A 14,432-nucleotide genomic window follows, 5' to 3' on the forward strand; every position below is an offset into this window, starting at 1 on the left:
AAATTATTAATATTCCAGTTTGTTCTGGTGATTTAGGTGATTCACAGCTGGTCTGCTGTCAAACTGCACCGGGGTGTGTGCAGGAGCCACCAGTGACTGTTCCTCTCATCTTGGCCACTCTAAAATAATTTATGTGCCACTTGTCCTCCAGACTGGCCTTGATATGAGCACATCCACTTATTTCAGGTTCTTACCTGCTCACAGCTGGGGAGAAGGCTTGAATTCACCTCTCCCTTTTTTCCCACAGCTCTAGCAAACAGTTTTCCCGGGTTTAGTGCTTAAACTGCAGCACTTTCACCTCCCATATATCCTTTTAGAAGATAAATGATCATACTGAAAAAAATGCCCTGTGCCAAATGCTTAAAAGAGTAATTTATTAGCAAATCCTCTACAAACTGGATTGAGCAGGGGGGGGATGCATTTCTAGAGGATGAATGATCAGAAATGTGGCATTTCCCTAAAAATGGGAATTGTCTGTGTCCAGGGATGGCCCTGAGCTCCACATCCACATCTGCACTCCAGGACTGGAGCTGGAACAGGGAGGTTTTGACAAGGAATTTTATACACACTCATGGCATGCTCATTTAAAAAATGCAGAAGGGACTCTGCAGGCTGGAAGGGAGGAGCAGAAAATAAAAAGGACATCAGCAGCATGTTGGACCCAAAAGAATACACAGGATCTTTGCTGCTGGCATGTCACAGTCATCCAAGTGCAGAAGATACAAAAAGTGACCTTTCCTTTATTCTTTTAGACCTGTGAGAAGTTTCATTTCCAGAGTTCTCCCAAAGGTTTATTCTGAACCTCCTGCATAGTTTCCTTTGCAATGGACTTGATTTCTCTGTGCAAGTCTTCAATGCTCTTTGAAGCATCCACTGTCTGTTTCCAAGACAACAAAAATACAGGACAGATAACAGAGAACACAGAAATCAGAAAAACCTTGCTGTTAACATCTGCTTACCCCCCATTACTCAATGTTATTCTTCCTGAGTAGTGAAATGAGCTAATTACACCTCCTCTCTGCAGTTTCTGGAGAAATCAAAATAGGTAGGAATAGACATTTAAGAAGTAGAAGTGAGGGTGGGTGAAGGTAAACAGAAGGAGCTGCTGCTGGATGTTTTTTGGTGGCAGTGTCTGGGGTGTGTGACAGAGGCAGGTAAGCTGGGGATTCATCCCAGGTCTCCTGGAACAGGGAATTGCCCTCTCTGCCACATCTCACAGTGTCCCACTGAGCAAAGTGGGAAGGGGCAGCACAGGGATGTGACAGGCAAAATCTGGGAGCTCTCACTAAAGACCCCCATCCCAGTCCATGACAAACCCATTAGAGTTAATTCTCACCTTCCAGTTGAGGCTCTTGTCCTCCATGAGGCAATAGAAGCACTGAAGAACTTTCTCTTGGAAGGAGCTGGTCTCATAACGTTCCTGTCCAAAGTTGCCTCGTTCTGCTGCTGCTTCTGGGTTTAACTGGAGGAACAGGATCAGGTCTGGCTTTGGGAGCCCAACATCAGGCTGTTTGCACCAGTCCAGGCCAAAGTTCTGCCCCAAGCAAGGACAAGAGAGTGTGAGGTGAGACACAGAGACAGGACAGCAGCAGGTTGGCTGGAGAGTGAGGTGGGGAAGGAACAGCCCAGGATGGCAGGGATTGCAACCCAAAACTCAGCACAGGCTGTGAACTGCACAGGGGATAGCCCAGCTGAGCATGTGGGAATTCAGCCCTGCTCATCTGGGGCTGAGCAAGTTTTGACAGGTGTTCAGCACCTCCTGTGCCTATTTAAGTTGGAGAGAGTGAGATCTTTTCATGCCTCTGCTGCAGATCCCATCTGAGCTCCACCAAGGCACGTTCTGAGCCTCCACACAGCCTTTACCACTCCAGAACTTGCTGAGTCCAGAAGAAAGCTGCTCCCAAACACAAACACCACACAGCTGCAATGCAGATCTCTCTGAGCCCATGGAGGCTCCTTCCCAATACTCACCTCCCCAGGAATTTCAGCCCAGACACAACAGATGCAGTTTGCCAGCTTTTGCATTTTGCTGACAGGTTTGAAGAGTTTCACCAGGGCATCCATGAATGAATCCATGATGTTGGTGAGACTACAGAGTCCACTTACTGCTCATCCACATCTTAAATCCCTCTAAGAGGAGCTGGCACATCTGCCCTCCAGTTTCTCCCCAGATGTTCTGTATCCTGGTCATTGGGTATTTTTGGGATGTATGTGCAGTGGGTTTTTCAATGCCATGAGGGGATAAGAGGAGCTGAAAGTGCCACAACATTTTGGGTGTGAGATCTGGCAGCCAGCAGACTTCTGTGTTAGGTATGGGCATCAACACCTCCCCTTCTCCTGGGAATCATTATTGAGTGAAAAACTTGCCAAACTCCATCTTTTAAGAAGCAGAGGAGGCCCATTCCAGCAGCAAAGAATGCCATCTCTGTTCCCAAGGGTGGCTGAGCCCTCCAGGTCACCAGCTACATCCAAAGAAATGCAGACACTTTAAGCACCCTTTTTCCCCCACAAGAAAGCAGCAGGGCATTCCTTGCTGTGCCCATGTGGATTTGGGATCATGATTTTGGGGTGATCAGCTTGTGTTACACATCCTGCCTCTTAATTTGGGGCTTTTGCAGACACCCAATTAGCACCTAAATGCTTCAATACATCTGTCTCAATGTCCAGGAAAGCAGGAGGGTGGGAGAAGATGCTGGTGAAGGGTGCAGGGCTTGGGGGCCCAGGATCTCATCAATCCTTCCAGGAAGCAGAAAAGGCTTGGGCAGGAATGACTGCAGGTCACAGCTGGTGCTGCAGGCATGGCTGGAGCTTCTGGGGCCACTCCTAGAGGATTGGTGGCTGCTCAGCAGGAACAGGACACTTCTGAGGGAGTGGGACAAGTGTCTGTGCAGAATGGCTCCAAGGGAGGCTGACAGAGCTGACTTTTCTGAAAGCCAAAAGGCACAAGGGGGAATTCCCAAGATATTGAGAAGAAATTCTTCCCTGTGAGGGTGCTGAACTGGTTCAGCCTCAGCTGCCCAATGTTTTAATCCAGCACAGGAGTTGGAAATATGGCACCAATGATTCGAAAAAAACCCCAAACTGTGGGATCTGAGCTAAGATTACAAGGGCAGGGTTAGATGGGATATTGAGAAGAAATTTTTCACTGTGAGGGTGGGCAGGCACCTCAGGGTGTCCAGAGAAGCTGTGGCTGCCCCTGGATCCCTGGAAGTGTCCAAGGCTGGACAGAGCTTGGAGCAACCTGGGATGGTGGAAGGTGTCCCTGCCCATGGCAAGGACAAGTGGGAAATTCAGGCTAAATGAAGAAAACCACTTTTACTCTGAAGGTGAGCAGAGAAAGGAATGGATCCACATCCCTGAAGATACTCAGACCTTGGCTGGATGTAGGCCCAAGCAGCCTGCTCCTGTCAGCCCTGCTGGAGGCTGAATTCCACAGGTCCCTTCTGATGCATGTGGTTCTGTTCCACAAACTGATGGGCCAGCAGCCTGAGCGAGTACACAGAGTCTTTAATAAACTTCCAGAATCATTCTCCAGAGTCACACAGGTCAGCTTCCAGTCCAGACTTACAAAAAGTCACCAAATGAGTTTTTCTGTTTGTTGTGGGGGTGCGTGGGGCCATGTTAAAATCTGAGCTGACCCTCCCAGCCCTCACCTCCCAGAGGAATGGCCCCTGGGCCATCCACACCAACAGCCTGGGGCAAGAGAGGGGCAGGGGCTGCTGCAGGTGTCACTCACCCCTTTGGCACTCGTGAAGGCCACTCCAGAGAAGGCATATCTGTCAACCACCACCGTGATGCCCTGCTGCAGCTTCTCCTTCATCATCGGTCTGGAACCATGGGGGAGATAAAACAACAGAGCTGCACTCCTCTATGGTGGCAGGAATGAAAGGAGTTAGTCTAAAACTCCAAATATCTCATCATTAAGGGAGGTCAGCTGTGATGCAGGTGAAGAGCTGTTTGTATTCCCCACCAGGCACTGACCAAACACTCTTTTTCATGACACCCAAACTCAGGGTGCCAGCACTGGGCACTGCTCTAGGCAGCTCCAGGGATTCCAAGCAAGATCACAAATTAATTATATTGACATGGACAGCTCGGTCCTCTTTGTAGGTGGTACAGCAGATTTTGTGATCAGCTCTGCCACCTTTATTTATGACACCTCTTCTTAGAGCTCACTTGTGTGTCTTCTACTGCCACTACAGCAGAGCCAGCAGAGCTTTTCTGCAAAATGAGAACATTTTGGAATCTGTATTTCCAGGTAAAAACAACAGCCAACAGTGATTTCCCCATGTCCACACACAGGCTCTGTGACTAAAGCAAGGACAGCCAGTCATGGCTGAACACAGCCTTTGGCTCCAGGGGAAATTTGGGCACAATTCCTTAAGCTCTGTCACCCACAGGGGCTGCCTGGCAAAGCAGGGCACCTTCAGGAAAGAGAATAAATTCACAGCCTGAACTGGTTCAGCCTCAGCTGCCCAATGTTTTAATCCAGCACAGGAGCTGGAAATATGGCACCAATGATTCCAAAAAAACCCCAAACTGTGGGATCTGAGCTAAGATTACAAGGACAGGGTTAGATGAGATATTGAGAAGAAATTTTTCACTGTGAGGGTGGGCTGCCACCTCAGGGTGCCCAGAGAAGCTGTGGCTGCCCCTGGATCCCTGGCAGTGTCCAAGGCCAGGCTGGACAGGGCTTGGAGCCACCTGGAACAGTGGAAGGTGTCCCTGCCCATGCCAGGGTGGCACTGGATGGGCTTTAAGGTCCCTTCCAACCCAAACCATTTTGTCATTAAATCTGAGCCCTTAAGACCCCATTCCCAGCCTGTTCCTCTGTCTCAACAGGATCACATTCTTGTATTTCTGTGCCCCCTGCCAGCTCAAACCCCATGGGACCCCACCCCAGCCCTTTTCCTTTCCCAAGTGAGCAGACTCCACGTTACACGTGCTCCCAGCGGTTGGCAGAGAAGAGCAGGTGGATGGTGTGGTCCTCCAGGTTCTTCTCCCTGCCCAGGTAGGAGCTGATCAGCTGCCCAATCTCTGTCGTTCTGTCTGCAGGAAACACAGAACGTGCAAAGGCTGTCCTGAACGGCTCTTCCCAGAGGGGTGTCTGTCTGTCTGGGGGTCTGTCTGTCAGGGTGGGAGGCTGGTCTGTGTGTCATGGATGGGATGAGGTCAGTCCATCCATGGTGGGGATCTGTCTGTCAGGGGTGGGAGGCTGGTCTGAGCAGGGAAGCGTCTGTCTGTGTGTCATGGATGGGATGAGGTCAGTCCATCCACGGTGGGGATCTGTCTGTCAGGGGTGGGAGGCTGGTTTGAGCAGGGCAGGGTCAGTCTGTCTGTCACGGATGGGCTCAGATCAGTCTGTCTGTCTGTCCATCAGAAGTGGCAGGAGGTCTGTCCAGAGTGAGGGGGATGTTTATTTGCCACAGTGGGAGAATGTCAGTCCATAAAGGGCTGGATCTACCTGCCTGTGACAGGCTGGGGGGGGAAGAGCTCGGTCCACCCAGGATGAGAGTCTGTCCGTCTGTCTGTCCGGGACGGGAGGAGTCTATCCACCCTAGTCCGTCTGTCTGTCCGGGACGGGAGGAGTCTATCCACCCTAGTCTGTCTGTCTGTCCGGGACGGGTCTATCCACCCGGGGGTCTGTCTGTCGGAGGGAGGCGGTCTGTCCGTCCAGGGTGGGAGGGCTCTATCACTCAGAGCAGGGCGGTCCCTCCGTTCAAACGCGGGCCCGCCCAGAGCTCGGGCGCGCCGGGAGATCCTCCGGCCGGTTCCCCGCGCGTTCCCTCCTCACCAGCGTACCCGGGAAGCGGAGCAGGTCGGCGGGGTGCCCGGCCTCCCTGAGGGCCTCCACGAGCCGCCGGCCCTGCGTGCTCTTGCCGGCGCGATCCACGCCCTCCAGCGCGATCAGCGCCCCGCGCCGCGCCGCCATCGCCGCCCGCCGGCCCCGCCCCTTCCGCCGCGCCCGCCAATCGCCGCCCGCCCCGCCCCTCATGAATATGCAGCGCCCCGGGCGGCGGCGGCGGCCAATGGGAGGCGGGCGCGCCGTGAATACGGGATGAGGCCGCGGGCCTTGTCATGCGGGCCCGGCGGGCGGCGGGGAGCGGCGCGCGGGCCGCAAGATGGCGACTGCCATGTACCTGGAGCACTACCTGGACAGTGAGCGCGGGGCGGGGGCGGCGGAGGGGCCGGGACGGGGAACGGGGCGGGGGCGGCGGGATCGGGATGAGGGCGGCGGCGGCGGCAGCGCGGGAATTAAAACTGCGCCATGGGCAGCGCGGGGGAGTGGGGGGGGCGGCACGGGGATTGCGTCATCAGCCGGCGTCGGGTTACGTCAGCGGTGCGCGCTGGGGAGTGGGAGTGAAGCCATGGCGGCTGTGGGGGTCTGCGGGGTGGGGATCCTGCTCCCGTCCCCTCCCTGTGCTCGGAGTCCCGCTCACGCCCCTTTGCTCTGCTCACGGCTCCGCTGCCCCCTCAGCTGGGCCGTGGTTCTGGGTGGTTCCAACACTCAAAGCCTACTGAGGTGAGCGGGCACTCACGGTGCGTGAATCCCAGGCTGGGTTTGGTTTGGTTTGGTTTATTGGTTTGGTTTAGAACTCATCTCGTTGCAGCCCCTGCCATGGGCCGGGACACCTTTCATTGGCAAGGTTGCTCAGAGAATTGAGTAGCGTTTTTATTGTAGGTATTGAGAATCTGCCGTGCGAGCTGCAGAGGAACTTCCAGCTGATGCGGGAGCTGGATCAGAGGACGGAAGGTACGTGCAGGTGTTCCGGCAGGCAGAGCCGGGAGAGCCCCCTGGAGGCCGGGCTTTAGAGGTTATGGCTGTTCCTTCTCTCAGGCTCAGTGCTCTTCAGGGTTTGCCTCTCTCCTGTGAGGATCCAGCTCACATGGCACGACTTGATTTTGTTTGCAGTTCACATTCGTAGCTCTGTGATCACTCTACTCAGTGGCCTTCCTTCCACGTGTTTCCATATCTTACAAGTTCTAGACTCCTGTGTGCCTTACAGGGTGATTTTTCTTCCTTTTTGAAGCTTTTGTTGGTATCTGTCTGCACATTAATTATTTTAACTTGGAGCCATCAGAGCAGTAAGTGATGGCCCAACTAGTAAAATGTTCTGAAACTTGTGAACCCACGGGTTCAGTTCATGATCTTAACTGTGAATTAACTGTAAATCAACTTCTGAATTAGCTGTAGAACGCTCAAGAAAGCAGAATCACAGCACAAGTGACAAAGAATGAACACCTTTAGCTTATAACTGGGTTTGTTTTTAAAAAAGAAAATGCATTAAGGAATTGAGGGGAGCATAACAGCTGTCAGGAAGGGTCTCCTAAATGGAAATAGAAAAGCAAAAATACCTGATTTTTTTTTTTTTCCAGACAAGAAAGCAGAGATTGACAGCCTGGCAGCAGCTTACATTGAGTCTGTGAAGAACATGGTACCTGAGGAGAGGGTGGAGCACCTGAGGAAGATCCAGAGTGCCTACAGCAAGTGCAAGGAGTACAGTGATGACAAAGTGCAGCTGGCCATGCAGACCTATGAGATGGTGAGCCATGGAAAAATGGGCATCCTCTGGAATGCTGCACGTGGAGATGCTTCACAGTGTCAGCTTACCCTCACTTTTTCTTTTTTTCTGACCTACATTTACTATCAAAACAAATTATTAGTCCTTTTTATGTTTCTCTCTGTTGCCATTCCCAAAAGACTTTCTCCTTTGGCACCAGGTTTCTCTTTTGCTGAAGAATTAGTGAGATTATCCCCCTTGGAGGTGGCTTTATCAGCAGTACTCCTCTGCTGTGTGATAATGCCAGCAAATTTACCCCACTCCCTCCTCCCCAGCAGCTCTCTGTCACTGATAATTTATGTGGGACACACTCTGTTGAAAGCAAATTGGTTTTTGTTTTTTTTTGGTTTTTATTTTTTAAGCCAGTGGAGGAACAGCAGGAATTCTGCTCTGTTGCCTTGGTTTATTGGACATCTAAATTTCCTCTGTGGACCTTGAGAGAAAACTCTATTCCTTAAGATGCATCCCATTTCTTAAGATGCATCTTTCCACTTTTTTTTTTTTTCCTTCTGTCCATTGAATAATTCTCATCTCCACTTGTTTTACCCCCTGGATGAAATTTGAGTGAGGGGAATCCTTTTGACTGTATTAAGTGTTTGTTGTCCATCTTGCAGAGATGCTTGGGGTTTTGCTGCAGCTGCAGTAGGTGTTTGGCTGCTATCAAACACTGCAAAAAAGGGAATGATGTCCCAGGATATCAATGCCCTGGATAACTAATGAACTCATTTAATAACAAACTGTTTCAGCAGCACAATTCACAAATTGCCTGTCAGTTTGGGGGAGGTGGCTTGAAATCCCTGTTCTGAAAGTCACTTTATTGCAGCCAGAGTAGTACCAGGTACTTAATTAGTGTGTGTTGAGTTGATATTGAGGATAGCCAGCCTCTGTCTGTGTTTATTATTAAACATTGATTCACATGACAGTGGATACCATGGGAAAAACCCAAACTGCTCTGCTCCGCACATTTCAAGGACTACCTTTCCATTTTGAAGATTGCAGGCACAAAATGATTATTTTTAGTATCTCTCATCTTGTTTTGTTCTGGAAATCATTAGTTTGAGTTGCTTTAACTCTCTGTTGCCTCCCTTCTTCCTTTCTGCCTGCTCGTGGAGGGGTTGGATCCTTGTGCTTTTCCTCCTCGTTCCCTCTGCGTGTGCCATTTCCCTTTTCCCACCCCATACCCCTTTCCTGCCTCGCTCTGCCCCACCACACTGCTCCTGCTGATAACAGCCGAGTTTGAGCCCTTCCTGTTTTTGTCTGGGGCTCTTTTTTTTTCTGCTTTTGGGTGTTTCTGTGCAGTTCAGTTTGTGGTTTCCTCTCGGGGCAGGTGGATAAGCACATCCGCCGGCTGGATGCGGACCTGGCGCGCTTCGAAGCTGATCTCAAAGATAAACTGGAAGGCAGCGACTTTGAAACCCCTGCATCCAGGAGCCTGAAAAGTGGGTGAATTTTACACAGTTGGGAACCTTTTTCAGCACACAGTATCAAAGCAGGAAAGCTGAGATGTAAAATAAGCTGTTATTTGTGGAGGAAGGAAAGAAATGTGTTGTTCTGTTTGTTTTTAATGCTCTTAGAGTGGGCAAGAGATGAAGAGAAATGTGGTGCTGGGATCAAATTTACTGGCACTGTTTCATCCTGAGCTTGTTACTGGTTCTAAAGAGGGTGCTGTGCCAAAACTGCACTGCTGTGACAGTCTTAGCTTTGGGAGAAATTAGGAATTAAAAGATGATTTAAAATTAAAAGCAGAAGCGCAGCTTTATGCCTTTGAACAATGAAATAAGGGGTAGGAGCAAGAAGGTGGAGATAAAAGTTATGTTAGTTATTGAGTAATCTATTAACTGTGTTTAAAATACACTGAGATGAAAAAAACCACTGCATGTCTAATCAAGTGTGATGCTGTTTATGACATGCTGCAGTGCTTTGTTGCCAAAAGTACAAACACAAGAGCTTGGTGCTCAGTTGTTATTAATTTGGTGTACTTGTGGCTTATAGATGCATTTCAGGCAGCATATTCAATTACATATATAATAAGGATTACTCAGTTGCATATTAAATAGGGATTTCATGCATCAAAAGAGCAGCTGGGGATGTTTCTGCCACTCAGATAAAGTGATGGGGTTGTTTTTCCTTTCTAGAGGGACGAAGTCAGAAAGACAAAAGGAGCTCTCGTGGTCGAGGCAGGAGAACATCTGAAGAAGATACACCAAAGAAAAAGAAGCTCAAAGGAGGGTAAGGCAGAGCCAGGCACAGCTCCAGGGCCTTGGGCTTGACACTTGATGAATTTTCCACAGGCTCATATTACCCTGTTTATGACTCATGTCCAGATGGTGAGCAGTGTTAAGAGTGTTCTGGTCTTACTCCATTTCATTAATGTCCTGCTTAGGACAGGCCAGCATTGTTAATTAACTCCTTGGTTGGCATGTGGAAGCTTAGCATGCTTGGAACACTCTGACTGGAAGGACAAGATCAGTCTCCTGTTGCTGTTGGCAAGCTGAGAGAAAATAGCTTTGATTTTTGTCACAGGGCTATTTTTAACAGTTGCTTGTGGTCGTGATGGTGAAAGAAATTCACTTGGCCATCAGGACAGAAACTGATGTTGTGCTGCTGTTCTAGAAATCTTGGAGAATTTTGGGGGGTTGTTTTCACAGAATTGTGTCCTAGGTAGCCTTGAATAATCTGATTTTGAGAGGCAAGGAGGAAAGCTTGTCCCCTCTCTGAGATGGGATTTATATTATAGGGGCTTGGTTTATTATGATATTTTCAGGTGGCAGGAAACTAAAAGTAGTTTCTGTGCTCTGCTACAGGCATGTCAGCACATCCCTGTCAGGGTAAGAGAGTTCACTCATACCTGACAATGAGAAAAAATCTATATTGAAACAGGTTGGGAAAAACCCCAAACAGATTATTGTACCCACAGCCAGGAGTGATCTATATGGTAATTTTGTTACTTTACTCATGACAGCTACAAATCCCTCTCTTAATTCTTTCCAGTCATGCTGTGTTTGATCCAACCTACCTTATGATTTTAATTATGGATTGTGGTAATGTAAAACAAACTCTAAAACAGGCCTAGTGTGGTTTAGGGAAGATACTGCAAAACACTGATTTTCCCAAGTAGGATTTACATCTTGAAAACATCAAATCCCAGAATGGTTTGGGTTTGGAGGGGCCTTAAAGACCATCCCATTCCATCTCCTGCAGTAGGCAGGGACACCTTCCACTAACCTGTGTTGTTCCAAGTCTGGCCAGGAGCATTTCATGAATAGGGAGGCACAGCTTTTCCAGGCACCCTGTGCCAGGGCTTCCCTCCCCTCCCAGGGAAGAATTTCCTCCCAGTATCCCATCTAACCCTGCCCTCTGGCAGTGGGGAGCCATGCCCTTGTAACACAGTGCTGTCTGCAGTTGAGAAGTGTTTTGTCCTGACTCTGTCCTTGCCCACAGGTCTGAGTTTGCTGACACCATCCTGTCAGTGCACCCCTCAGATGTCCTGGACATGCCAGTGGATCCCAACGAGCCCACCTACTGCCTGTGTCACCAGGTGTCCTATGGAGAGATGATTGGCTGTGACAACCCAGATGTAAGCACTTGAGAAATTAGTGATTTTCAGGTGTTTGTTGCCTCCCAACCCTGTGCAGTCCAAGGAGGGGGTTCTTGCTCAGTTAGCTCAGTCCTTGCTCACTAAGCTCATACCAAATGATGGGAATGTTTGTGAGCCACTAACAATCTCCCCTGTGGGTTTTTCCTTTCTCTCTTGCAGTGCCCAATCGAGTGGTTCCACTTTGCATGTGTGGACCTGACCACCAAACCAAAAGGGAAATGGTGAGTGTGACAGCATTCAGCTTTGGGGTTTTTATCAGGCTGCAGTTTGTCTCAGAATTAAAGAATTAAAACCCTCCTGTGACGCAGACAGTTTGCATCCTCTGTGATTGGGGATTAATTTGAGGGTAGAAGAGACAAGATTAACCTTCTTGTTAAAATCTATTTCTACAGAAGTTTTAGGTACTGATGGGAGCAAAACTGCCTGATAAACAGAGCAGGTTTTGACCTGAGGCTTGTATACACAGGGACATGTTTCATTTGAGGTTTGCTGCATTGTCACTGCTTGTGGCTGTGCCTAAAGCAGACCCAGGTGCCTCTTTGTTTCACTTCTGGAGGCAAATTTTGAAGTCTTGTCAGGATTTTACTATGTGCTTATCTTGGAAAGGATTGTGGGGTTGTTACTTTTATCTAATGGACTGTTTTAATCAAATTAACAAATTGCCTGTCAGAAATAGGCTTAATTGTGCCCAAATGTTAAAAACAATTCTCAGTCTCTGTGCTGTTAATTTCAGGAGCTAATTACTGCCTCTTTTTTTTTTTTTTCCCTACAGGTTTTGTCCTCGTTGTGTTCAGGAAAGAAAGAAAAAGAAGTAAGGAGTAGAGGGGGATACAGCGCCGAGGCAAGAAGAATTTAATATATTCCTTCATTCATGTTGCAATATTACCTTTGATTCTTTTTTGTTAGTCTATCCTCCATCTTTTTCTGGTATGATATTTAATTATCCAGTGGCCAGTTGAAATTCCTGTTCTTTCCTAAGACAATGACTTTGGGAGGGAGTCCCAAATCCCTTTGCCACGGAGATTTTATTTATGTTAGCCTTGCACAATAATACTGAGGGAGGGTGTTGCCTTTTCTGGCTGTTTCCATTTCCCTGAAGATTCTTTGAGTACATCACTGTGAAGATGAAACCTGCAGTATTCTTGGAGAGAGAGAGAGAAGGTTGGATTTATTCACCAAATAAGATGAAGGCCTGAATTGTTTGCTGTGATTGCCTGTGTGGCCCATGGGTAAATCAGGAAATCAGGTTTTAGGGAAAGGCTCCATGAGGGTATTTGTTTGTTCCCATGATGGTGTGGCTCTGCTGTTGAAGAAGGCCATCAGGAATGTTCTGTTAGAACTTCTTGTCTTTTTTTTAATTGGCCACATTTGCATGTTCTTGACTTCTCTAGCTGCCTTTCAGATGATGAATGTGAATCCTTGCATTAGCACAGTGTTAGTGGCTGTAGCAGAAGAGAGAGAGGAAATCAGGAGCTGGAAAGCAAAAATCTGTTTTCCTTCCTCTGAGATACAGAGGTTGAGGGAAGAGCAAAGTCTTGCTTTTGTATCTGTCTCCTGCATCGTGAGGCTTCCCTGCCTTCAGTGAAAGATGTAGTGGGGAAAGTATTCCAGGTTTCCTTCCTGCTGGTGAAAGGAGGAAAAAAAAAAAGCCCCAAACTCCTGAACTTTACTGGCTCTGGTCCCCAGTGGGTGTTGGTGGCAGCTCTTTGCAGGGCTGTGTGCTGCTTTCCATACCAGTCTGCAGGAGCTCTTGGTACAGGCTGCTGGAAAAGGCACCAAGAAACTCCCAGATAAATTTTTCTTCTGCTGAAAAAACAGCACAGAAGGTTAAAAACACTTCTACTCAGATTCTGGCACCTGCTTTCAAAAGAAAGAAGGCTTTTCCTGTTACACTGAGCCTCTTACTCGTGTTTTGCAGTGAAGGAAAGTAGAACACAGCTCCTGCCACCTCTCCTTCCCTCTTTGTGGGTCTTTGTGCCTGCTGCTGATGTAGAAGAAATTTCTCAGTTGTGAGGCAGCTTTTCCATGAACATTGATTTATGGCAGGAAAAAGAGATGGATTTTGGGCAAAAATCCCTGTCTCCAGTGTGGTGTTGCAGGTGTCTTTACTGCATTGTATCACAGAGAGATGAAATTCCCACAGTTCTGTGCATGAAAATGCACATTTTTGATACACATTTGTCATTTCTCCCTCAGAGTAGCACATGGAAATTATTAAGCCAGAGTGTTGGATGGAATGAGGAGGAGCAGCAGTCACACAAACCTGGGGTTCAGTGAGCCCTCTTCTTCTTCTTCCTGCCTCTTCATGAGAGCAAATTTGTGGTACCTCATGAGCCAGCCTGTAATCTTTCCCCTCCCACACAATGGTATTGTAGGCAGCTTCTCTTCCTGGTTTTCCTAAGCTTTGTTATTGCTGTGGATTAAGCATTTGATTGGAAACAATCTCAAAATTTCACTCTGGAGATCTTGCTGGAAATGTGCCATGAGGGAAGGGAGCAGCTCTGGGTGAGCCAGTGTGGAGATGACTTCCCTCAGCTCTAAAATTCTGGTCAGGTAGGATAAAAAAACCACATTTTTAGAAGTATTTTTGGGGTTTTGAAGAGCATTTTCCACTTGAACCAGCAAAGCAAAAAGGAAAACAAGCTCTGGAAGGTAGAGCCCTTAAAAGGAAGGATAATTTGCTAGGAATGATGACTAGTGTGAGGTACAATATTCTGTTCTTTACAACACCTGTGATGTGTAAAGCATCTGAGATCTGATACCAGCAATAAACTCTCCCACTGGGAACATGCCAGTTCAGGGCTTGGATGGGCTCAGGAGCATCTCCTGCCCTTTTACACCTGGTTGTAGAGAATTTTTACAACTCCTTGTAGACAGAAATACCAGCAGCCTTCATTTTTGCTTACTAAAAGATTGAAACCTTCTGACTTTTGAATGTACAGTGTTAAAATATTTCCTACATAAGGAAAACCCCACTAAACATTACCCCCCAAAAATAAAAACCCACAAAGGAAGGGGGGGCCCAGCTTTACTGCAGCTCATCCAAACTGGAGGTCCGTACCGACTTTCACCCAATTCCCGAAACAAAAAAAAAATTAAGGAATGTAAAGTTTAAAAGAAAAAAAAATGTATATCTGTATTTTTGAATCTTGGAGATGTTGGATTATATTATAAATAAAGTATTTTTGGGAATAAATGTGTTATTTTTGGCGGGAATAAGTGTGAGGGGGGTGCTGTTGCAACCTCCGGCCGCCAGGGGGCGCTGCCGCCCG

At 48.1% G+C, this 14,432-nt stretch overlaps 2 protein-coding genes across 4 annotated transcripts; one reads left to right on the forward strand and one right to left on the reverse strand.

Annotated features, from left to right (window-relative positions):
• Positions 1–357: 357 nt before the first annotated feature.
• Positions 358–5,932, reverse strand: DTYMK (deoxythymidylate kinase). The gene is made up of 5 exons (XM_063166619.1): positions 5,803–5,932; positions 4,941–5,049; positions 3,737–3,827; positions 1,337–1,534; positions 358–877 (listed from the first exon to the last, which is right to left on the reverse strand). Exons 1-5 carry the CDS (start codon positions 5,930–5,932, stop codon positions 767–769), a joined length of 639 nt encoding a protein of 212 aa, XP_063022689.1. The 3' UTR covers positions 358–766.
• A 125-nt stretch (positions 5,933–6,057) lies between these two features.
• Positions 6,058–14,356, forward strand: ING5 (inhibitor of growth family member 5). Of its 3 annotated transcripts, none has more exons than XM_063166620.1 (8): positions 6,058–6,159; positions 6,683–6,754; positions 7,378–7,544; positions 8,890–9,001; positions 9,698–9,791; positions 11,004–11,139; positions 11,320–11,381; positions 11,933–14,356. In XM_063166620.1, exons 1-8 carry the CDS (start codon positions 6,123–6,125, stop codon positions 11,973–11,975), a joined length of 723 nt encoding a protein of 240 aa, XP_063022690.1. In that variant the 5' UTR covers positions 6,058–6,122; the 3' UTR covers positions 11,976–14,356. The 3 variants fall into 3 exon arrangements, with proteins under 3 accessions (XP_063022690.1, XP_063022691.1, XP_063022692.1); XM_063166621.1 differs by lacking the exon at positions 6,058–6,159 and adding an exon at positions 6,396–6,523; XM_063166622.1 differs by lacking the exon at positions 6,058–6,159 and adding an exon at positions 6,522–6,540.
• The last annotated feature ends 76 nt before the right edge of the window (positions 14,357–14,432 follow it).

Source organism: Melospiza melodia, chromosome 12 (assembly GCF_035770615.1).
Source record: "Melospiza melodia melodia isolate bMelMel2 chromosome 12, bMelMel2.pri, whole genome shotgun sequence".
NCBI classification, from domain to species: Eukaryota; Metazoa; Chordata; class Aves; order Passeriformes; family Passerellidae; genus Melospiza; species Melospiza melodia.

Excerpts from the sequence above, each read along its gene's own strand:
- DTYMK (XM_063166619.1), bottom strand. The coding sequence starts at position 5,932 with ATGGCGGCGCGGCGCGGGGCGCTGATCGCGCTGGAGGGCGTGGATCGC. Across the intron at positions 5,050-5,802 it reads CGACCTGCTCCGCTTCCCGG|ACAGAACGACAGAGATTGGG; the intron begins GTACGCTGGTGA and ends TGTTTCCTGCAG. Across the intron at positions 3,828-4,940 it reads GCCAACCGCTGGGAGCACGT|ACCGATGATGAAGGAGAAGC; the intron begins GTAACGTGGAGT and ends CCATGGTTCCAG.
- ING5 (XM_063166620.1), top strand. The coding sequence starts at position 6,123 with ATGGCGACTGCCATGTACCTGGAGCACTACCTGGACA. Across the intron at positions 9,792-11,003 it reads AAAAAGAAGCTCAAAGGAGG|GTCTGAGTTTGCTGACACCA; the intron begins GTAAGGCAGAGC and ends CCTTGCCCACAG. Across the intron at positions 11,382-11,932 it reads ACCAAACCAAAAGGGAAATG|GTTTTGTCCTCGTTGTGTTC; the intron begins GTGAGTGTGACA and ends TTTTCCCTACAG.